Genomic DNA, 23,158 nt, shown 5'->3' with positions numbered 1-23,158 from the left:
CCCCCCCCAAAAAAAAGGGGGGGGGGGGAGTAAAAATTAAATAAAATAAAATGGAAGACTAAACATTTAAATAGTCCAAAAGAAGGTATACAGGAATAAAAAAACAAGGTAGAGAGAATAATTAAATGGCAAACTTAAATCCAATCATGTCAATAATTAATTTAAATGTTTACGGCCTAATTTCTCCAGGTGAAAGTCAGACATTGAGAGAGTAAATAAAAAAGTATTTTAATATAGGCTATCCACAAGAGGCACACTTTAAATATAAACGACATATGTGGATTGGAAGTAAAGGTATAAAACAATTACACTATGCCATCAGCAAACATATTAAGGCTGGAGTAGCTATTTTACTATCAGATAAAATAGACTCAAGACAAACAGTATTACCAGAGATAAAAAGAAACACTTCATAATAAAAATAACATCAGGAAGACATAATTACTCATTGTACATGTCTAACAACAGAGGCTCAAAGTATACAAAATCAAACTGACAGAAAAAGAAAAGCAGAGAATTCTACAAATCTTAGTCACCTGATGAGAAGAAATGACTCATTTGAAAAGACCCTGATGCTGGGAAAGATTGAAGGCAGGAGGAGAAGGGGACACAGAGGATGAGATGATTGGATGGCATCACCGACTCAATGGACATGAGTTTGAGTAAACTCCAGGAGTTGGTGATGGAAAGGGAGGCCTGGTGTGCTGCATTCCATGGGGTCACAAAGAGTCTGACACGACTGAGCAACTGAACTGATTTGCAGATTTTTTTAACAGATTTTTCACAGTTTGTTTACAAAGACGATCTAAGGAAATATATGAAACAATTACTAGAATTAAAAACGAATTTAGCAAGTGGCAGGATACAAGGTTAAAGTACAAAAGTTCAACTGTATTCGTAGCTGCTAGCAACAAGCAACTAGAAAATAGACTTATAAAAATAATAGCATAGACAATAACAAAAAACACAGGCATCTAGGAACAAATCTAGGAACCTAAAAACAAATCTAACAAAAGCCATCCAAGACCACCAGAATATTGTAAAGTAATTAGCCTCCAATTAAAATTTTTTAAAAAGCTATCCAAGACTTTTACAATGAACACTACAACACAATGGTAAGAAAAAATGAAGACCGAAACAAATGGAAAATATGCTCATAAATCAGAAAATACATTGTTAAAAATGGCAATTCTCCCTAAATCTACCTACAGATTCAATATATATACCAATCAATACTCCAGCATGCTTCCTTTTTTATTTTTATTTTAGCTTCTTTTTATAGATATGACAAACTGTAGAATTTATATTAAAAAGCAAAGAAAATATAACAGCTGAAACAATCTTGAAAAAACAAGAAAGTACATGACAACTGATTTCAAGATTTACTCTAATGCTACAGTATCAAGACAGTTCAGCATTAGCAAAAAGACAAACATATATATACATCAGTGGAATAGGATAACAGTTCAGAAACAGACCCACACCTATATATGTTGTTGTTTAGTCACTAAGTTGTGTCTGGCTCTTTTTGTGACCCCATGGACTGTAGCCCACGAGGCTTCTCTGTCCATGGTGTTTTACAGGCAAGAATACTGTAATGGGTTGCCATGTCCTTCTCCAGGGGGATCTTCCTGACTTAGGGATCGAATTCATGTCTCCTGCATTGGCAGGTGGATTCTTTACCAGTGAGCCACCAAGGAAACCCACACCTATGTACATTTAACTGATTTTGGACAAAGGTGCAAAGGCAATTGAATAGGGAAAGGAAAATCTTTTCAACAACTAGATATATAAGAAATTAATACTGATCTTTATAGCACACCATGCATAAAAATTAACTGTAAATGAGCCATAGATCTGAATGCAAAACCTATAAAACACCTGGAAGAAAACACAGGAAAAAAATCTTTGCAATTAGAGATGGCAAAGTTTCCTTAAATAAAACACAAAAAGCACAAAACATAAAAGGAAAGAATGATAAAATTCTTATTTTTAATGATAAATTTAAAACTTTTGCTCTTCAAAAGATATCATTAGGAAAATGAAATGCAAACCACTGACTTGAAGAAATAGTCAAGATATATGTAACAAATGAACTGTATTAAAAAAAATTTTTTTTAATTAAATAGTACAATTTAATAGCGAGATGGAACTTTTTTTTTTTGGTGGCAAAAGACATGAACACACATCTGACAAAAGAAGATATATGAATGACCAATAAAATACATAAACAGATGTTTTACATCATTATTCATCAGGAAAATGCTAATTAAAACCAAAATGAAACACCACTATACACCATTAAAGTTGCTAAAATTAGAGACTTACTTTCATACACTGCTGGTAGGATGTAAAATCTACCACCAACTTGCAAAATAACTTCTTAAAAAGTTAAACATACTCCTGACATATGAGCTAATCAACCTAAGATGGTAAATACCATCTTAATAAATATATATTAACTATTTCTCAAGAAAACAAAAATATTTTTCCACACAGAGACTTGCACATAATGTTCATGGCAGTCTTATTCTAACACCCCCACATTGAAAATAATGCAAACATCTCTCAGGTGGATGGCTAAACAAATTATGGTATATCCATAATGGAATTCTTTTTAGCAACAGAAACTATTTTTCACTTAAAATCATTATTCTGAGTGAAAAAAATCATGCAAAAAGAGGACATAGTGTCTGATTTCATTTATGTAAAATCCTAGAACATGCAAACCACTGTACAGTGACAGCAAACAGGTCAGTGGGTGTCTGGCAACCCGAGTAGAGGGAGGAATGAATTGCAAAGAGACATGAGAAAACTTATGGGAGACAGGGAAACTTATCTTGATTGTGGTGACAGTTTCGTGGGTACTTACATTATGTCAAAGCTGAAGGTACCGTATACTTTCAATATATGCAGCCACTGCACTTCAATTATACCTCAGTGAAGGTATAAAAAAAAATTTAATGGGAATAGCCAGTCCTCTAGGGCCAAAACCCACCATACCAAACAACGGGAATAATCTCTACCAGAAAGACTTGATAGCATCAACAGGCTATAGTCAAGTCCCATATGACTCCTCTTAGAAACATCCTCATAGGAATTTCTATACTATCAAGGTTGGACTCAGACATACCCAGCTCCCTGCTCATGAATAAGCATGAGTATAGTGAAATATCAATAGTTTATATGTCAGTGTGATTAACACCTTGAGGATTAAGTCAATGTGGATAGGGAATTCTCTCTCCAGGTCTCTTATTTTTAAAGCACTCAATAAAAACAATTCTCAAGTATTTTACAGTACTCATCAACTCAGGGTTTATTTATTTTTTATTATTTATTAAAAACCAGATTAATATCAAACTTCTTTTTCCTGGGGCTTCTGTGGTGGCTCAGTCAGTAAACAATCTGTCTACAATGCAGGAGACCCGGGTTTGATCCCTGGGTCGGAAAGATCCCCTGGAGAAGGAAATGGCAACCCAGCCCAGTCCAGTGTTCTTGCATGAAGAATTCCATGGACAGAAGAGTCTGGTGGGCTACTGTCCGTGGGGTCTCAAAGAGTCGAACATAACTGAGTGACTTTCACTCACTCACTCACTTTCCATAAATATGACAAGAAAAAGCTTTTGGCTCCAACAATGGCTATCATAATGGTAGTGACTTTAAAATAATTTGTTGTTTAGTCTTGGCTTCTTATCACGAAGATGAAAAGTTTAACCTATTTCCAACTCCTTTCTGATCTACCAAGAATTTTTAAGAGCCCCTAGTTCATTCTCTAGGTGAAAAGTTATATTTTATTAGAAAAATATTTTAAGTTCATCTCAGTATCATCTACAGCCTTTTTTTATTCTACCCAAGCCTTAAACACTGATTTTTTCCACGTTTTCATCCTTTACTTTTCTAATCTCAATTCTCACCAGTGATTCTCAAACTTCACAATATCCTAGACCAGTTAAAAATAGGGATTCTGATGCCGGATGATTCTGATTATCAATGGATGAGAGGCCATTATTAACCTTTACGTTTCCTAACAATTACCCATTTGCTATTCCATTAAAACCTTTTACAAATTCACATTGTTATTTCTTCTGAAAAGCCAACAAAAAAATCCTTTTCCTTATGGTTAAATCCATTATTCCTTGACTTGAAAGTCTGTTTAGGAGTGATTTGCTCCGGTAACCCTTCCCTTCCAAACATCACTCCCCTTCCCAAAAGGCTATATACAATTCTTGAAATAAAAATATTTCATTACACATTATTGTGTTGATCTCCTTGTGTTTTTCATGTCTGTGTATCTAACCTATCACACAACTGGCACAAAGCAGATATTTAGTAAACGTTACATGAAGGAACTAATCCTTTCTGAGTATCTCCTGAACAAGATTTTTTTTTGTATTAACAAATATGGAAAAGCTTAGTGCATTCAGTATACAATATAATAAACTAGTCTTGAAGCCAAGTAGTTTGAAAATATAAGTACTTATTCATTTTCATCAGTCCTTCCCAAGTTCATCAATGTATTCATGAGTACATATATGACGTCTAAAGAAATGCAGGGCTACAGAGTCACATTCCATTTTTATTATAATCCGTACTTTTTTTTTTGCAAGGGACCTTTTCCTCCCCCACAGCAAGATTAGACCTGCACTGTCTTATCAGATGGCCACTAGCCACAGGTGGCTATTTAAATTTAAGTTAATCAACATACAATTTAAAATTCAGTTCCTCACTGCTACTAGCCACATTTCCAGTGCTATCATACTTGACAGTGTAAATACAGAATATTTTTATCATCACAGGAAGTTCTATTGGACAACGCTGGTGATACAATTATAAATGGACTGCAGAAAACCTCACTTACTTCTTAGCTCCCACGATCCTCGTGCTCCTCTGCTGCTTAAAGGGTGTGGGTCCCGGGGTCTAGCAAATGGTAAGCACATGAGTGAGTGTATGCTAGGGACCTCTGAAACTTGACCACAAAAAGATGAATCCCCCTTCGCCAAGAACTGAAGCTCTCCTGGGGCTACTACTGCAAAACGAACAAGGCAAGACTTTTTAGGAAAAGTGCGCCGCCCTACCTACGGGGTCAAGGCAGGTGACAACACCAGAGCCTTCATCTCTTCCATTCTCAAAGCCCTGGTCCAAGAATACGCGGGAGGCGGAAAGACAGGACAAAGGATATGGGAGACATTGAGGATGTAAAAGGAATAGAGACTAACGGTAATCTGACGAGGAACTTAGTCCAAGGGGGGTAGGGAACGGGCAGCAGAAGTGGGGGGGAAATACGGGGGCTCATAGATCTGACCTAGAAGGGTGGGGCCTACGCTGAGCTCTGAGAAAACCGACTCTGAGCAGGGGACAAAAGCGAGGCACCGCGTGTGGCGCGCTCGACAGCGCTACCCCTAAAGCGTAACGGTCAAACCGAGAAACTCACAGCGGGCACTGCACCGAGTCTGGAAGACATCACTCCCTCTCCACGCCTAACAAATTCACCCAAGGGCTCCGGCCAGACCAACGCCACTTCCGCTCTCCTCTCCGCTCCCGGATGTGGAGTCGGGTCCGCGAGCCCGGTGGCGAACGTCTACTTCCGCCTAGCAGCTTCCGAGGGGGCTGCGGCAGGGGCGAGTCACGTGACTAGCCCCCTTTCCTCTGAGACCCCGCCCCGGCAGTGCGCGGTGGGACCCGGGAAACTGGGGGTGGGGTTTGGAGCGTCAACTTTGGCCTGAGAGCCCCTCCCTTTCGTTCCCTCGGTTTGCACAACCTCTCCTGCCCTTCCGGCGCCCCCAGGCTCCACCCCGCGAGAAGAGTGGTCTTTCTTGATGCACAGGAAGGTCAATTATTGCCCCTTTATTTATCTTAGGGAAATGACAGACCCATTCCCGCTCTCCCTCCCCCCAGGTAGAGAGACGAAGAAACTCTTTCATTGCTGAGGGCTTAGGAAGTAGAGGCCTTGGCCGAGTAGGAAAGAAGCCAGAGCCGCTCAGGGGAGACTTGAGCTAGGCAATGAATAACGGGGGCGGGTCTCTTCCATCTACTAGTGTCAGGCCTCCAAACTTGCCCTCCTTTGGGGATTTTTGGTGTGGTCTCTAGGAGACGTGTTCGAGTTACTATTGAAATCTTTACTCAAACCATGCCTGGGCCTCTCCCTAGGGGAGCTGTGTTTGAGTCTCTCCTTGAGGGGATTGGTGTGGCTCCTCTCAGAGGGACTTTGTCTGCTCCCCTCAGAGGGCTTGTGCTGTCTTCTCTCAGAAGCACTGTGCCCTCTCCTCTCAGAGGAACTGCGACGAAGTTTCTCAAAGAGACTGCGATTGCTCCTCTCAGAGGGACTGCGACACCTTCTTTCAGAGGGACTGCGACACCTTCTCTCAGAGGGACTGCGACATCTCCTCTCAGAGGGAGCTCTATAGCTCCTCTCAGAGAGACTGTGATGGCTCCTCTGAGAAGGGCTTGGATGACTCCTCTCAGAGGCGCTGCGATGGCTCCTCTCAGAGGCGCTGCGATGGCTCCTCTCTGAGGCGCTGCGATGGCTCCTCTCAGAGGCGCTGTGATGGCTTCTCTCAGAGGCGCTTCGATGGCTTCTCCCAGAGGCACTGCGATGGCTCCTTTCAGAGGCGCTGCGGTGGCTTCTCTCAGAGGCACTTCTATGGCTCCTCTCAGAGGTACTTCTATGGCTCCTCTCAGAGGTACTTCTATGGCTCCTCTCAGAGGTACTTCTATGGCTCCTCTCAGAGGTACTGTGCTGGTCCCTCTCAGAGGGACTGTATTGGCTTCTTCCAGAAGAGTAACATGGGGTTCTTTCCCTACTGAAGCCGAAGCTCTGGTGGTTTCGTTCCTTGTGTGTGGGTTTCCCTTTAAGGTGACTATGTGAAGTCCTCTTCATAAGAGAACCAGGTTGTAAGAGTCTCCCTGCAGCATGAACTCTGATTCCTGGTTTGAAGTTCTTGGACTCCTGGTTAGAGATTTCATTTCTGTTAAAGTTTTTCTTAGCTCTGCTACTACTCTCATTTTGAACAGGACCCAAACACTGGCTGGTTGAGATGTTTTTGAGAGTGGTACTTCTTTGGGAAACTGTGGGCTTGGGTAATTGCTTAGGTCTGAGTTGGAAAGAGCTATCCCTTTTTGGTTGTTGAGCTGGTCTGAATTGGTCTGTTTCTTCCCAACGCGTGCTTTCCTGCTTGGTGACTGAGTTTGAACGCCTTAGCTTGAGAGTTGGCATCCTGTGTCTTTTGCTGTCTTTTGTTGAGCAGTAGTCTCTGGCTTTTTGTTTTGGAAGGTAGGTTTTGCATGACCAGAAGTAGTCTGACCTTGTTGTGTCCTCAGGCTTCTGCCCAGCCAAAGCCATAATTCTGTGTGCTGCTTGAATTGCCTGCTTTAGGCCCTGAAAAAGTAGTTGAATAAATTTTGGTTGGGAGGATTTCTTAGGTTGTCTTTTTAAAGAGGCGGCCGTTGTCTGAGATGCTCCAGTCCTCTTCCTTCTTAACTGGTTTGGTAATTCCCTAGAGGAACTCTGTATTATAGCTCTACCATTTGTGTAGAACTTTGTATTTTGTGATCTAACTTCCTTAGGGATTCTTTTCATTGGATATTTTGAATCATAGGTCTTTTTGGTTCTCACTTTAGCCCATTTTTCATCCTGATTGCTTTCAGAGTCACTCTCTGATAGAGAGTGAACTTGAGTGAACTCATAGTGTCCAGGCTCTCTAATTTCTGTCTTTTCTATTAGGCTAGAGCTGTCATATTGCCTTTGCCTGATACAGACTTCTATAGGAGCAGGAGCCTGGGACGACCCAGACTGGAAATTTATTGTAGAAGTAGGACTCTTGGAAGCTCGTGTATAACCTTTGGCTTTCCTTAATGATGTTGATCTAAGGCTCCTTGGTGTGACTGGTCTGTCTCTTCTGTGATACTTTGGGAGCTGGGGTCTTTTACCAGTTCGCAACCTAAAGCCAAGATGTAACCTAATCTCTCCATGGCCTTCAGGAGTGCTTACAAGTTGAAGCTGTGGATAAATAAGAAGGTGAGGCCCAAAAGCAGCCTGTAATTTATGACAGCAATTAAATCCTGAACATCGGCCACACTGTAGGCAGATAGGATATTTTAGGACCAGACCTGAAGCTAAAGGTGGAGGTACATTGGGGGGTATTTGACTCCTCAACAGTTTTGCTGCTATTTTTAGTTGCAAATCTTGTAGCAGCTGGAACTGTTCTGAGAAGTCAGTCTTGGCCTGGGGAAGATAACTTGGCTTGAGGGAGTGTTGGGACTCAAAAATCCTTGTCTGTGAATCACTCTGTGAGTTCTCAGTCTCTTCCATTGGAACAGAATCTCTCCTGGCAAAAAATATGTTGAGGGAAGACTCTGACTTTGCTGGGGCAGGAGGCTGACTCCCTGTGCATGAAACAGGCATGTACTGAATGACTTCCTGAGATATATCGCAGGGTTTTGACTTTTTCTTTATTCTCTTTCTACTCCCAGAGTAGTGCTGTATTATGGAGGGCATGGAACTACGTGTCCATATCCTTAAAGGTGTTTTTTTCTCATAACCATGGCATGAAGTATGTCTCTGAATGTAGTTTTTGACCACTGAAGGCTGAGAGATAGTACCTTGACCCTTCTCAAGGAGTCTCTCAGAACATGTCATCAATTCAGCTGGAACCCCAAATAAATTCTGAATAGATTGACAGGTATCTTCAGTGGCTCTTTCTGTTAAAGATGTTTGAGAAGAAAGCTTCCTTTCCATAGTGGTCCCCAAGACATTCCCCATCATTAGCATATTGGAGAGGTATTTTCTAGGTAGTCGTGGCCTCGAGGAGCGACTCTCCCAGACATTCCGTTGCCTGCCCAGGACAGGCCAGGAACGGGCTCTTTGAGCCCCTGACTCTGCCTGGAAAAACTTAGGTGGTGATCTCCAGTCTTGTGGTGAATGTTGTGAGAGTCTCTGGAGTGAGCTCTCTGACTCCTCCACATGTTTCCTCTTAGTCCTTTCATTAGGTATGACATCCACTCCTGGGATCTCAGAATTTGAGTTTTTTACAGTAATAGCTGTCTCGGCAAGGGGTTGGTTATGAAGGGATAAGGAAAAAGTTGAAGATTGTATCGTATCAAGGTCTATAAAAGACTCCTCAGGTTGCAAAATATCTGTCACAAGGTTTTTTATATCCAACACATTTGATACTTGTGGCATCTCAGAATCCCAAAGATCTAATTCAGATGTTCTGACAGAACTTGAGCTAAGTGAGTCTGAAGAGTTGTTTAGAAACCTAGAGAAATAATTCCCTATTTGTAACTCTTCTTCTGATGATCCCTCCTCAGAGTCCTTATTCTGACACACCTCACTTAAATTCAAATCCTCAGATTCCATGACTTGAGGAGGCCCTGTTTTTATCCCTGTAGATTTCACAGCCTGAAGCCCTTGTTTATGATTTAACACTGTAGGTGCCTCAAGTGTAGATGTTGGCTGTGTGGTTAATTCTGCAGATTTCACTTCAGTATTTGGCCTTGGAGTTAATTCTATAGATTCTACTGGTTCTTGAAGATGTAGCCTTGGGAATAAATCCAAGTAATTTGTTGCCTTAAGCCCCACTCCTATTGGTTCTGCAATCTGGGGAATTGGCCCTGGTGCTAATTCCTCAGATTTTACAATTTGCAGTGGTGGCCCCATAGTCTTTACAATTTGAAACCCTGTCAAATCCATTCTTTTCAAAGTTTGGTACTTTGGTTCTGTGCTTAATTTCTTAAATTTTGCATTTTGCAACCTTAAGCCTGAGGTAAACTCTGAAGGTCTCACATCTTGTGGTTTTGAAGTCAACTCAGCACAGTCTACCATTTGAGAGTTTGGCCATGATGTTAATGTTACAGACTTCACAACTTGATATGGTGGCCCAGGAGTCACTTTCACAGGTGTAGCAACTCTGATGGGAGCTACTGGCTTTACCCCTATTGCTTGAGCAACTTGAAGCTGTGTCTTTGTAGAGTTTGTGACTTGTTCTAGTGGCTTTGGACTAATCCTCATGAATTCTGTAATTTGACCCAGTAGTCCTGGGGCTGTTTCTGAATATTTCATACTTTGATTCTGTGACTGTGTAAGCTTCATTTTTCCCTCCCCTTGTTGCCATGTCTCAGTGGTGACCTCTGCAGATTCTGCGTATCCTGCAACTTGACCTGTTGGCTTTGCCTTTAGGAATCGCTTAGAGGTCAAACCTATAGACCCAGGAACTTGATATCGTATCCCTTCTGTCATCTCTGAAGATTCTGGGACATCTTGAAATGCCTTTGTAATCAATGCTATAGACTCTCCCCTTGGCAGTTTTTGCGCGGAGATCACCTCCACAGATTCCTGGGCTTGAGGGTAGGGCCTTGAATATCTCTCTGCATCAGTGGTTTTATTTATTGGTTTTGGACTCCTTCCAAGAAATTCCTCCCCTTTCAGCTTTGTCTTGAAGGTCAACCCCATAGTTTCTGTAGTGTGATCCTTGGGTCCTGAAGTCATCCCTTCAGATTCCACAACTTGCTGCAGCTGCCCTGTATGTAACTCCTTAACTTGGGACCCTGACTGAGAGAGCAACTCCAGAGTTTCCAGGATTCGGTGGCTTTTCTTTGGTGTTAATTTTAAGGATTTTGAATCTTGATTCCTTAGCATTGGAGTCAGATCAACAAATTCTGGTACTTGAAGATCTAGTTTCAGAGGCATTCCTGAAGCTTTCATGGCTTTTCCTTTTGGCTTTTGGGTCAACTTCACAGATTTCTCTATAGTTTCTGTGTCTTGATGTGCCAAACTTTTTGCCATTTTTGAAGAATCTGTAACTTGATAAATTGGTATTGAAGTCAAACTAACAGATTTAGGGACTCGATGCATTGGCTTTGGAATCATCTCTTCATGTTCTATAAAGTGATGCCCTGGCCTAGGGATGATTTCAGAGGAGCCCATCATTTGAGAGCTTGTTCTTGGAGTTAGATCCTCAGATTTTGGTCTTTGAAACAGTGACTCTGATGCTAACTCCACAGGTTTTATAGCTTGTTGCAGAGACACTGAAGATGATTTTGCATGCCTTGTGCTTTGCAACTTTGGTTCTGGAGTAAACTCCAAATGTTTCACACCTTGTTGCTGTGATTCTGGACACAAATTTGAAAATTTGACACTAGTCAACATTGGTCCTGGTATGAAGTTCTTAGTTGACTCTGGTGCCGAGATTCCTGATTTGACACCTTGCAATCCTGAAGTCAGCTCCTGGCAATTCATGCCTTGTTCTTGAGACCCTGGTGTCAACTCTACAGATTTCATATTTTGAAGACATGGCTCTGGTGCAGAGATCTCAGATTTAACACATTGTGACCTGAGACATGATGATGATCCTAAAAAATTTACACTTTGAGATTGGGGCAGTAGGTTTGACTTCATAGATTTCACATCCTGAGAACATGGCACTGATACAGACACTACAGATTTCTGCCTGAAGCAAGAAATCAGTTTATTAGAATTCACATCTTGAGGTTGTGTCTCTGGTTTCAACTCCAGAGGTTTCCCATCTTGAAAACATGGCTCTGGTGCAAAGACCACAGATCTTATACTATGCTGCCTGAGGTGTGAGGGCAACTCCTCACAATTCATACCTTGAGGATGTGGCCCTGAATTTAATTCCATAGATTTCACTTTTTGAAAACATGGCTCTAGAGCAAACACATTCCATTTCAAATTCTGAAGCTCAGAGTCTGAAATCAGTTTTGTAGAATTGGTACCACAAAGCAGTGGCTCTTTGTTCATCTTCATAGATTTTATATCTTCAAACAGTTGCTCTGGTAAAAATAACATAGGTTTCATAACATTTAACTGAGGGCCCAAAGTGAACACAGACTGCACAACTTGTTGCTCTGACCCAGCATGATTGACCAAAAATTGGACTTCTGGAAACTTTGTCCCTGAAGTTAACTCAGGAGATTTTGCTTCTTGCAAGTGTGATTCCAGGTTGAACAACATAGATTTTGTACCATGAGATTCTGGCCCAGAGGGTTTCATACCATGCATCTGTGGCCCTGGATTAGACTTTACAGAACTTAAGTATTGAAGTTCTATCCCTGAATTCAACCCAGTAGAATTTACACCTTGCTGCTGTGGGCCAGAGTTGAACTTTGTTGAGGTTCTACCTTGAGACTTTGTCCCTGGAGTCAATTCACATTTTATGTCTTGTAAATCCTGCACAGGATTGAACATAATAGATTTTATACCTTGAAGTTCTGGCCCTGGATTAAAATCAGAAGATTTCTTACCTTTACATTTTGTCCCTGAAGTTAACTCAGGAGATTTTATACCCTGCAAGGGTGGCCGACATTTGCACTTCATAGAATCTACACATTGTAATTTTGGCTCTGGATTCAGCTCAGAAGAATTTTCACACTGTATCTGTGGGCCACAGTTGCAACCTGTGGGTGTTACACTTAGAAACTTTGACCCTGAAATCGATTTAGATTTCAGACCTTGGCAATGTGGCCCAGGGTTGAACACCATAGATGTCTCACATTGATTCCCTGTACATGGTTTCACTTCAGACCCCATATTTTGACATTTTTCCCCTGAAGTCAACTCAAGGGATTTTATACCTTGCAAGGGTGGCGCACATTTGCAACCCATAGAATTTAAACATTGTAATTTTGGTTCTGAATTCAATTTAAAAGACTTTGCACACTGCATCCATGGCCCAGGGTTGCATTCTATGGGTGCTACACTTAGAAACTTTGACTCTGGACTCAATTCAGATTTCAGACCTTCACAGTGTGGTCCAGGATTGAACACCATAGATGTCTCACATTGATTCTCTGTGCCTGGATTCATTTCAGTTCCCATATATTGACATTTTTCCCCTGAAGTCAACTCAAGGGATTTTATACCTTGCAAGGGTGGCCCACATTTGCAACCCATAGAATTTAAACATTGTGATTTTGGCTCTGGATTCAACTCAGAATTTGCACACTGCATCTGTGGCCCAGGGTTGCATTCTTTGGGTGTTACACTTAGAAACTTTGATTCTGGACTCAATTCAGGTTTCAAACCTTGGCAGTGTGGTCCAGGGTTGAACACCACAGATGTCTCACACTGATTCTTTGTACTTAGTCTCTCCTCAGATCCCATATGTTGACATTTTTTCCCTGAAGTCAGCTCCGATGATTTTGCTCCTTTCAGACCTTGGCAATGTGGTCCAGGGTTGAACACCATAGATGTCTCACTTTGAAGCTCTGTCCCTGAATTTAACTTAGAAGACTCCATACCTTGAAATTTTGAAACTGAAGTTAATTCAGAAGAGCTTGTACCTTGCAAATGTGACCCAGGCTTGCATCCAGTTGGATTTACACACTGAAGTTTTGGTTCTGAAATGAATGCAGAAGAATTCACACCTTGCAAATCTGGCCCAACGCAGAGCACCTTAGATTTTCTACCTTGAAGCTCCGTACTGGGATTCAACTCTGAAGATTTTTTATCTTGCACTTGTGACCCAGTGTTGAATGGTATATAATTCACACATTGAAGTTGTGGCCCTGGCTTCAGTTTAGAGCATCTCCCACCTTGTAATTTAGGCTCATGGTTGAATTCCAGCAATTTCTCATCTGAAAGCTTAGTTTCTGTGCTCAACTCAGATTTTACCTCTTGCAACTGTGGTCCAGGATTGAACTCTAAAGATTGAATACCTTGGTGACTTGTTCCCAGACTCAAATCAGAAGATTTCATATCTTGTAGCTGTTGGTCAGGATTGAATTCCAAAGATTTCACATTTTTAAGCTTTGTCCTTTTGCATGATTCTGAAGATTTTATATGTTGTGAATGTGTCCCAGGACTGAACACCATGACTTTTACATTTTGAAGCTCTTCCCATGGATTCAACTTACACGATTTCTCATCTTGCTTTTGCTTTCTAGCATTGCTCTTAGACGATATCCCACTGTGAATCTTTGATTCCAAGGCCAACTTACAGAATTTTGCAACCTGAAATTCTAGGCTAGGACTGACTTCTATAGAGTTCATCAATTGAAGCTTTATAGGCCCAGAAGATTTTGCACCTTGCAACTCTGCCACAGGGTTGAATTCCATAGATTTCACACCTTGAAGGTGTGCCTTTGATGTCAACATAGATAATTTTCTATCTTGTAACTGTGGAGCTGAGTTGAACCCCAAAGATTTCACATCTTGTACCTTTGTACCAAGAGTCAATTCAAAAGGTTTCATATCTTGCCACATTGGCCTGGTGATGAATTCTATAGATTCTCCACTTTGAAGCTTTGTCTTTGGTGTTAACTCTGAGGATGTCACACCTTGCAGACATGGAACAACAGATTTCAAATCTTGAAGCCTCCACCCTAGCCCCAAATCAGATTTCTCACCCTGTCTCTGTGGTTGAGGGTTGAACTCCAGTGATTTCACACCTTGAAGTTCCCTCTTCTGGGTTAAATCAGATTTCCCACATTGTAACTTCAGTCCATGATTGAACTCTAAGGATTTTTCATCTTGAAGCTTTGTCCCTTGAATCAATTCAGAACATTTTTTACTTTGTATCTGTGGTTCAGAGTTGAACATTGATTGTGCTTCCTGAAGCATTGTCCCTAAGACCACTTCAGAAGATTTCATACTTTGAAAGTGTGGTCTAGAATTTAACCCTTTAGATTTTACATCTTGAAGCTTTAAACCCATAATCAGTTCAGAACATTTCATATCTTTTAAGTGTTGGCTGGAGTCTGACTCTACTGATCTCACAACTGGAATCTTTCTCCTCAGAGTCAAATCAGATTTTGCACCTTGTAACTTTGGACTAGGTTTCAGGTCTAGAGACTTCACACCTTGAAGCTTCTCCCTTGGGATAACTTCAGACAATTTCACACCCTGCAAGTTTGATCCAGACCTGAAATTCATAGATTTTACACCTTGAAGCTTTATACCCGTGATCCACTTGGAAGATTTTATATCTTGCAACTGTGGACCTGACTTGAATTCCACTGATTTCACTTTTTGAAGCTTTGTCCCCAGTGTCAACTCAGATTTCACACCTTGCGATGGTGGCCCAGATTTGGACTTTGCAGATTCCACATCTTGTAAATTTGAGTCTGAGATTAATTGAGAAGATTTCTCTCCTTGAAATTGTGACTCAGAGTTGAACACCAATTTCACATTTTGAAGTTTTGATGCCGGGATCAGCTCAGAAGATTTTAGAACTTGCAGCTGGGGACGGGGGCTAAATTCTTTATGTTTTACATCTTGAAGCTTGGCCTTTGAGGTCCACCCAGAAGAGTTTACACCTTGTAACAGTGACCCAGGGTCAAAATCTGTATATTTGATACCTTGAGTCTTTGTCCCCACAGTCAATTTAGAAAACATTGTACCTTGCAACTGTGAGCCAGGGATTAGCTCAGTAACTTTCTTGTCTTGGGACTTTGTCTCAAACGGTACCTCAGAAGATTTTAGACCTTGCCACTGTGGCCCAGTGTTGAAATCCTCAGATTTCATGCCCTGAAGCTTTGGCTGAAGAGTCAACTCAGATGACTTCATACTTTTCAAGTGTAGTGGGGAGTTCAACTCTATAGTTTTATCACTTTGTAATTGTGACCCTTGGCTTAATACCTCAGATTTCACCTCAGGAAACTGTGGCTCTTGTGTAAGCAGTGGAGACTTCACACCTTGAAGCTGTGTTCCTGGGGCTGACTGTAATGGTTTCACTTCTTGATGCCATGGTCCTGGGGTCAATGAAGGAGATTCGCCATCTTGCAAGTGAAGCCTAGATTTGAACATCATAGATTTTATATCACAGAGCTTTGACTTGGAAGTCAAGTCACATGATTTCATTCTGCTAAACTGTAGACAGGGTTTCACATTGAGACCTTGAGCCTGAGACTCTTGGAGTGATGTCAAAGATTGTACATCCTGAAGCTTTGGCCCTGGGGTCAATACAGATGACTTCGTATCTCTCAACTGTATCAACTCTGTTGGTTTGACACACTGAGGTTGCAACTCAAGATTTAGCAGAGATTTCACACCTTGAAACATCGGTGCAGGCATCCACTGAACAGTTTTCGTACTTCCAAACTCTGGCTTTTGGTTTAGCTCCACAATTTTCATACCTTGAAACTGTGGCTCTGAAGTTGATGCCAAAACTTTTCCTTCTTGCATCTGTGGTCCTGGAGACAACTCAGGAGTTTTCACCCTCTTCAACTGTGGCCCGAGGTTAAACTTCATATATGCTGTACCTTGAATTTTTGGCCCCAGATGCAATGCAGATGACTTCACATCTCTTAACTGTGTTGAATATTTCAACTCTACAAATTTGCCACCTTGAGGTTGTGGCTTAAGATTTAACCCTGCAGATTTCACGTCTTGGAACTCATATCCTGGTATCCACTGAATATGTTTCATAGTCTCAGGCTGTGGCTCTTGTTTAAACTCAGTGGTTTTCACACCTTGAAGCTGTGGCTCTGAAGTTGACTTTGAGGATTTTACTTGGTGTAACTGTGGTCCTGGGGTCAACTTGGGAGACTTCATACTTTGCAACTGTGGTTCAAGTTTTAACTTTTTAGATTTTATACCTTGAATATTTGATTCTGGAGTCAATTCAGATGATTCCCTACCTTTCAACTGTAATTCAAAGTTGAGATCTACTAATTTTCCATCTTTAAATTTTAGCTCTGGAATTAACTCCAAAGACATCCCATCTTCTGACTTAGACCCTCTCTTCAGTGACTCTGAATTCACACATTGCTGCTCTGATGAGATTACAGATATCTCACCAGCCTGTTTTGGCCCAGGAGTTAAGTTCACAATTGCCGTCTCTTGAAACTGTTGCTTTGGGGCTAAATCCACAGATTTTACTCCTTGAAACTTTTGTCTTCTGCTTGCATTCACAGATTTTACTACCTGCTTCTTTGGCCTTGAGGTCAACTTCATAGGTTTTGCAAATTGCAGCTCTTGATCTGGAGTCTTCTCTACAGGTTTTAAACTTTGAAGCTTTGGACATGGGGTTAGCTGCAGAATTTTCATATCTTGCATTTGGGGCTTTGTCAAATTTGTCAATTCCTGAGGTTTCATACCTTGCAGTTTAGGCCCTTGCAGCAATGACCATGGTGCCAAAAACACAGAATTCTCATCTTGCATCCTTGGCCCAAGTTTCAATTCCACAGCTTTCACATCTTGCAGTTGCGTTCTTGGGATGAACGTCACAGTTTTTAATCCTTGATTTCTTAAGGACAGTGCCAACACATCAGATTTCACACCTTGAAGCTTGGAGTCTGAGGTGAGTTTCACAGATTTGACATCTTCTCTCGGTGGTCCTGAGGTTATCTCCACAGATTTTTTACCTTCCGGCTGTGGACTTGGGGTTAGCAATGTAGATTTCATACCTCTTGGATGTTGTCCTGGAGTTAAGACTGCAGAGTTTACATCTTTAAACTCTGACTCGGAGGACAGCAACTCAGATATTAAACCATGAAGTTTTGAGCCTGGGGTCACCTCTACCGGTTTCACATCTTCCCCCTGTGACCCAGGGGTTAACACCATAGATTTAACATTTCCCAATTGTGGCTTTGATATTAACTGAATAGATTTCATACTTCCTAAATGTGGTCCTGGGGTTAACTTCACAGATTTTGTATCTTCCAGCTGTGGTTCTGGCATTAGTGCCTCAGATTGTAAACCTTCAACCTCTGAGATTGGGGTCCTTGCTGCAGGTTTTACATCTTGCATCTGTGGTCTTTGGGTCAATCCAGAAGATTTCATAACTTGTAACAGTGGTCTTCTGGTCAACTCAGAAAAGTTTACACTTGGCAACTGGAGTCCAGGAGACACCTCCATAGATTTTACATCTGGTCTCTGTGGCTCTGAAACTAATTTATAAGAAATGTCACCTTCAAAGCTTGACATTTGGTCTGATGCTTCACATTTTATGCCTTGAAACAGTGGCTTTGGCCCTAACATCTCAGGCTTAACCCCTTGCTGCTCAGGTCCTGAGGCCAACTTCATAGATCTTTCTCCTTGCATCATCGGTTCTGGAGTTAACTCAAAAATCTTCACATATTGTAGTTGTGGCCCTGAATTTAACTCAGAGGATTTCACACCTTGAGACTGAACTCCTGATGTTAGATCACAAAATTTGACATCTTGTAGCCATGGCCCCACCTGTTTCACACCTTGAAGCCCTGGAGACATCTTTGCTGATTTAGAATCCTGAAGCCCTAACTCTAGAGCTGTCTCCATGGAAGTCACACTATGAAATGGTGATTCTGGGATTTGCTTCCCAAATTTGACACCTTGAAGCTTTGGCCCTGAGGTCAATTCAGAAAATTTGACATCTTGCTGCCTTGACCCTAGGTTCAGTTCCTCAGATTTCATATCTTGAAGTTCTGAGGTCAATTTCACTGATTTCATGCTGTTAAACTGTGACCCTTCAACAGACAGAATAGGTTTCATATTTTCAACCAGGAGCCCTTGACTTAACTGCAAAGATGACTCTGTTACAAATCCTACAGCCTTTGTATCTTGAAGCTGTGTTCCTGGCATTAACTGTACATGTTCAAAACCTTGATGCTTTGGGTCTGGAGTCAGATCAGAAAATCTAACACCTTGTAAGCACGGTCCTGAGCTTAGTTCCATGAATTTTGTACTTTGAGTTTGTGGTTTTGCCATCAACTGTATAGATACAACACTTTGATGCTTTGGTCCTGGGGTACAATCTGACAATTTTATTTCTTGCATTGGGGAACCTGGGGTCAATTCATCAGATGTCACACTGTGATGTGGAGACCCTGAGATTAAATCTAAAAGTCTTTCTCCTTGAAGTGGTGGTTTAGGACGTAACTCTGAAAATCTTACGCTATGCAACTGTGGTCCCAGGGACTCACCTTGGAGCTGTACCTCCTGAGTCAGTTCCTCTGGTATCATACTTTGTAGGACTGGCTCTTGTATTGGCTTCTCTGATTCTACCATTTTGGTAGTAGTTGGCTGTTGAATTAAATTAACATATTTCACGTCTTGTAGTTTTGGCTCTGACTCCAACTGCCTGAATGTTACTTCCTGGAGCTGTGGCTCTGGAGTCAACTCTGTAACTTGTGGTTTTGGTCCTGTAATAAACTGTTTAGATTCCACCACTAATGGGGATGACTCAGAGGTTAACTTCACATGTTTCAAATTTTGTAGTAGTGGCTCTGATATCTCATATTGCATCCTTGGTTCTAAAGTCAACTCCAGAGATCCTTTTTCTGAATATGGTTGTACTGGTATTACCTCCTGGATGTTTTCAACTGGAAATGTTGCTAACCCCACAGTTTCTGTGTTTGCATATTCTGACCTTAAGGGTATCTCTGATGATTCTGTATCTTGAAGATGTGGCCTTAGAGGAGTCATTCTTGCAGATTCTATAACTTGATCTGTTGGTTTTTGCATTAATTGGGGCAAATTAACTTGGGGCAAAGCCTCAGAAATCAGTCTTACAGTTTCTGTGTCTTGATGGTCTTGACCTGGAGTCAACTCTGAAAATTTTTGAAAATACGGCCTGGGCATCACACCACCAGGTTTCAAGACTACAGATTCCTCCTCTTGTGGCCAGATCTCAGCAGCTAACTCTGTAGATGGTATGTCTTGATGCCTTGGTCTGGAAGTTAGACCCACAGATTTTAATCCTTGTAAATGTAATTCCATGGTCACTTTCCTTGATTCAACATGTTGTAACTGTGACTCAGGAATTAACCTACTAGATTCTTCCAGTGGTACGTGTAAATCCACAAAATCATCATGCCTTAATGGCCCTAGAGTCAACTCCTCAGGTTTTATACTTGTGGACTGTGGTTCTGAGGTCAATGACACAGATTTCACATTTTGAAATTGTGGTTCTGAGATCAGCTTCTCATAATTCATAACTTCTGAATATGGTCCTAGATTTGGATGAACAAACTTCATATCTTGAGATTCTGGGGTCAACATGTTTGATTTCATACCTTGCATCTCTGATCCTAGTACCAACTCCAGAGATTCTTGTGTCATGTGCTGTGACATTGGAGTTTCATCCATGGCTCTCACACTTTGGAACATTGGCTCAAGAGTGCTCCTGAATGACATTGAGTTCATCTGCATAGATGCTTGGCTCAGTGACCTGGGGGTACTTCCTAAAAATGATTGTATCAACCCCATAGACTCTTTCCCATGGTGACCAGTGTCAGGGGTTAGCTTTGCTTCTGTTTCTGGATATCCTGGTTCTGAGATCATCCCTAAAGATTCTGAAGCTTGATACCGTGAGATCATCCCTTCAGGTTCTGTGACTTGATGATTTGGTCTGGAGTCTACCTCTACAGATTTTACTGCTTGAATGTGTGCTCCTGGGATCAGTTCTTCATATTTCATACCTTCTACCTTTGTCTCAGGAGTCAGTCTTGTACTTTCTACCATTTGAGGAGTTTTTACATCTTCACGCAATGGTATTGGGGCTGTCTCCTCAGATCTTATATCCTGTGACCATGGCTTTGGGACCAACTCCATAGGTTTCATATCTTTTTGTACTATTCTTGGAGACAATTCCACAGTTTTTATACCTGGAAACTCTGATGGTAGAGCCAAATGAACATATTCCATACCTTGCAACTGTGAACTGGGGACCAGATCTATAGATTTCTTACTTTGCAACTGTGGTGCTGGGACTAACCCAGTAGATTTTTTACTTTGTTGTTGGGGTCCCAGCATCAGTTGGATAGATTTCACACCATGAAGCTGAGCCCCTGGGGCTGACTGCACAGATTTCTCATTTTGCCCCTGTGGTGTGGTGGCCAACTCCTCAGGTTTTACACTCTGCCATTCTGGTTCTGTGGCCAGTTCTATAGAGTTCACAGTTGAGACTGGCTGTGTGTAATTTCCCAGTTCTGGGACTGAACCTGTGGTTATGTCTACAGATTTTATATTTTGTGACTCTGGTGCCAAAACCAGTTTCCCAGACTTCAAATTTTGCAGTCTTGGGGATAACGTCATAGAACCCATAACCTTAAGTTGTGGAATTGATTTCATCTCTCTATAGTTCACATCTGAAACTGATGTAGTGGACATTTCTGCAGATTCTGTGACTTGAGGCAGTGCCTTTTGGCTCATTCCCATAGATTTTGTACCTGTACCCAGTGACCTTGGGATTGTCCCTAAAGATTCCATCATTTGATGATGTGAATGTGTCACCTCTGCAGATTTCTCCATTTTTATCCAGGGGTCAGAGGTCAACTCCATAGTTTCTATTACATGATGACTTTGCCTTGGATTCATCTCTGAATACTCCAGAATTTGATGCCCTGGGGTCAACCTCGAAGACTCTGTGACTTGATGAGATGGCCCTGGTGTTAATGCCATAGATTCTGTGCCTTGATTATATGGTTGTGGAGTCATCCCCTCAAAGTCTGGCACTTGAATACATGACCCAGGAGTCAACTCCAGACTCCTGGAGTTGGCTTGAGATATTGGAATCACTCCTCCTGATTCCATGACTTTATGTGGTGGCTTTGGAGGTAAGCCCACAGATTCTACCACTCCAAATGTACCAATAGTAGTAAAAGAGCTTGAAGTCAAACAATCTGATTGAATTGCCCTTGGGGTTAAATTTGCAATCTGAGACTGTGTATCTGGGATCAAACCCCCAGATTCTATAACATGTGACTTTGTTGGTGGAATTATCCCCATAAAATCCATAGCTTGTAATAGTGCTACTGGAGTCACTTTCATGTAATCCATCACTTGATGCAATGGCCTTGGGATCATTTCAAATGATTTCATATTTTGACATATTGGCCCTGGAGCAATCTTCAGTGATTCTGCGACTTGACTTTGTGGCCTTGATGTTACATGAACTGATTGCATAACTTTATGTGGCCCTGGGGTTATTTCCACAGTTTCTATGACTGCATGTTGTAGTCTTGGATTCATCTTTCCTGATTGTATGACTTGATGGTCCAACAATGTACTCCTTTTTACTGACTCCATAACTTGATATTGCATTGTTGGGGTCATTCCCATTGACTGTATGATAGGTGGATGTGATTTTTTAATCATCCCCATAGAATCCATGACTTGAAGCAATGCTATTGGAGTTACCTTCACATTATCTATTACTTGATTCAGCTGTCTTGAAGTTATCTTTCTTGATTCTATAACTTGCTGCTGAGGTCTTGGGGTTACCTCCACTGATTTAATGACTTGATATGATGGTTTTTGGCTTACATGCACTGTTTCCATGGCTTCCATTGGTTTTTCAACTTCATTTGGTGGCCATTGGAACAAACCCACAGATTCTATCACTTCTGAATGTGAATCTGGAATCATCCCCATTGAATCCATGACTTGAAGTAATGCCAGTGGAGTAACTTTTACACTATCTGTGACTTGGTATGGTAGCTGTGGGGTCAGCTCCATATTAGGCACCTGGGTCTGTTGCGGTTGTATCCTTTTTTCTGGAAGACCTAAGACCCTCTGCTTTATATTAAGCTCTAGCACATGTTTTGGGTCCTTCTTCAGTAAAGTCATTTCCTCTTGAGTGATGTCAGCTCCTAAGCTTTTGGGAAGTAGAATATCTATTGATGTCATTAATGGCCTGGATTCAAGGATTTGGGGGCCATCTCCAGGTTGTGACTGCTTACCTGAGATAAGAGTCTGAGAAATTCTTGTTTCTGTTCTATTTAATCCAGATTCCACTCCAGTGTTCCTTTGGAGCTGAAGAGATGGAAGGTCTGGGGATTCATTGTTGATATTTTGCTCAGTGCTTTGATGAATGGGCATAGATAACTGGATTTGGGGTTTCTCTGGTTCAGGGACTCCTCCTTGCACCTCAATTAAATAATTCAGCATTGCCCATGATTCCCTCACAGGCAGAGGCACTGTTTGTTCCCGCAAAGTACAAACCTTCCAAGCCATATGTCCCTCTAACTCCCACCTAGCCAAAGGAGAGAGCTGGATTGGAGCTGACCCTGACAATAGTGGTCTCTCTTTGAAGATAATATTTGGCTTATGATCTGATGTCAAATCACTCTTGCTTCTTCTCTTATCCTTTGTTTTTTCTTCTTGTCTGTGGAGATCTGGAGATTCAAAAAGAGAGTTGATAAAAGTGCTTTGAGGGCTTAAGGATGAAAGAGTTTCCAAATTCTGAAAAAGTTCTGATTTCCCAAGCTCTGAAAGCATAAA

The 23,158-nt window shown here is 41.5% G+C and overlaps 2 protein-coding genes across 4 annotated transcripts in view; both read right to left on the bottom strand.

The window, feature by feature from the left end:
• Positions 1-5,627, bottom strand: part of ZNF512 (zinc finger protein 512) — a 31,037-nt gene extending 25,410 nt beyond the window's left edge. For 2 of the 3 annotated variants that reach the window (XM_010840655.1, XM_010840656.1), the window contains exons 1-2: positions 5,432-5,622; positions 4,859-4,917 (exon numbers count right to left, since the gene is read on the bottom strand). In XM_010840655.1, the coding sequence (XP_010838957.1) occupies positions 4,859-4,917; positions 5,432-5,461 (89 nt within the window). In that variant the 5' untranslated portion in view covers positions 5,462-5,622. Of the gene's footprint in view, positions 1-4,858; positions 4,918-5,431 lie in introns of all 3 variants that reach the window. The other variant, XM_010840657.1, reaches the window with a different exon arrangement.
• LOC104989131 (chromosome unknown open reading frame, human C2orf16) lies at positions 5,461-11,233 on the bottom strand. Its single transcript, XM_010840698.1, has 2 exons — positions 6,056-11,233; positions 5,461-5,607 (listed from the first exon to the last, which is right to left on the bottom strand). The coding sequence occupies exons 1-2, from the start codon at positions 11,231-11,233 to the stop codon at positions 5,461-5,463; spliced, it is 5,325 nt and encodes a 1,774-aa protein (XP_010839000.1).
• Between the last annotated feature and the right edge of the window lie 11,925 nt (positions 11,234-23,158).

Source organism: Bison bison, unplaced genomic scaffold, assembly GCF_000754665.1.
Source record: "Bison bison bison isolate TAMUID 2011002044 unplaced genomic scaffold, Bison_UMD1.0 scf7180017864145, whole genome shotgun sequence".
Taxonomy (NCBI): Eukaryota; Metazoa; Chordata; class Mammalia; order Artiodactyla; family Bovidae; genus Bison; species Bison bison.
This window is presented reverse-complemented; position numbering and strand designations above follow the sequence as displayed.

Bases quoted from the DNA above. Each gene is read 5' to 3' on its own strand.
- LOC104989131 (XM_010840698.1), bottom strand. From the start codon at position 11,233: ATGAATTGCCAGGAGCTGACTTCAGGATTGCAAGGTGTCAAATCAGGA. The intron at 5,608-6,055 runs GCAAGTTTGGAG...CCCCTGCCGCAG, and splicing joins CCAAAAATCCCCAAAGGAGG to CCCCCTCGGAAGCTGCTAGG.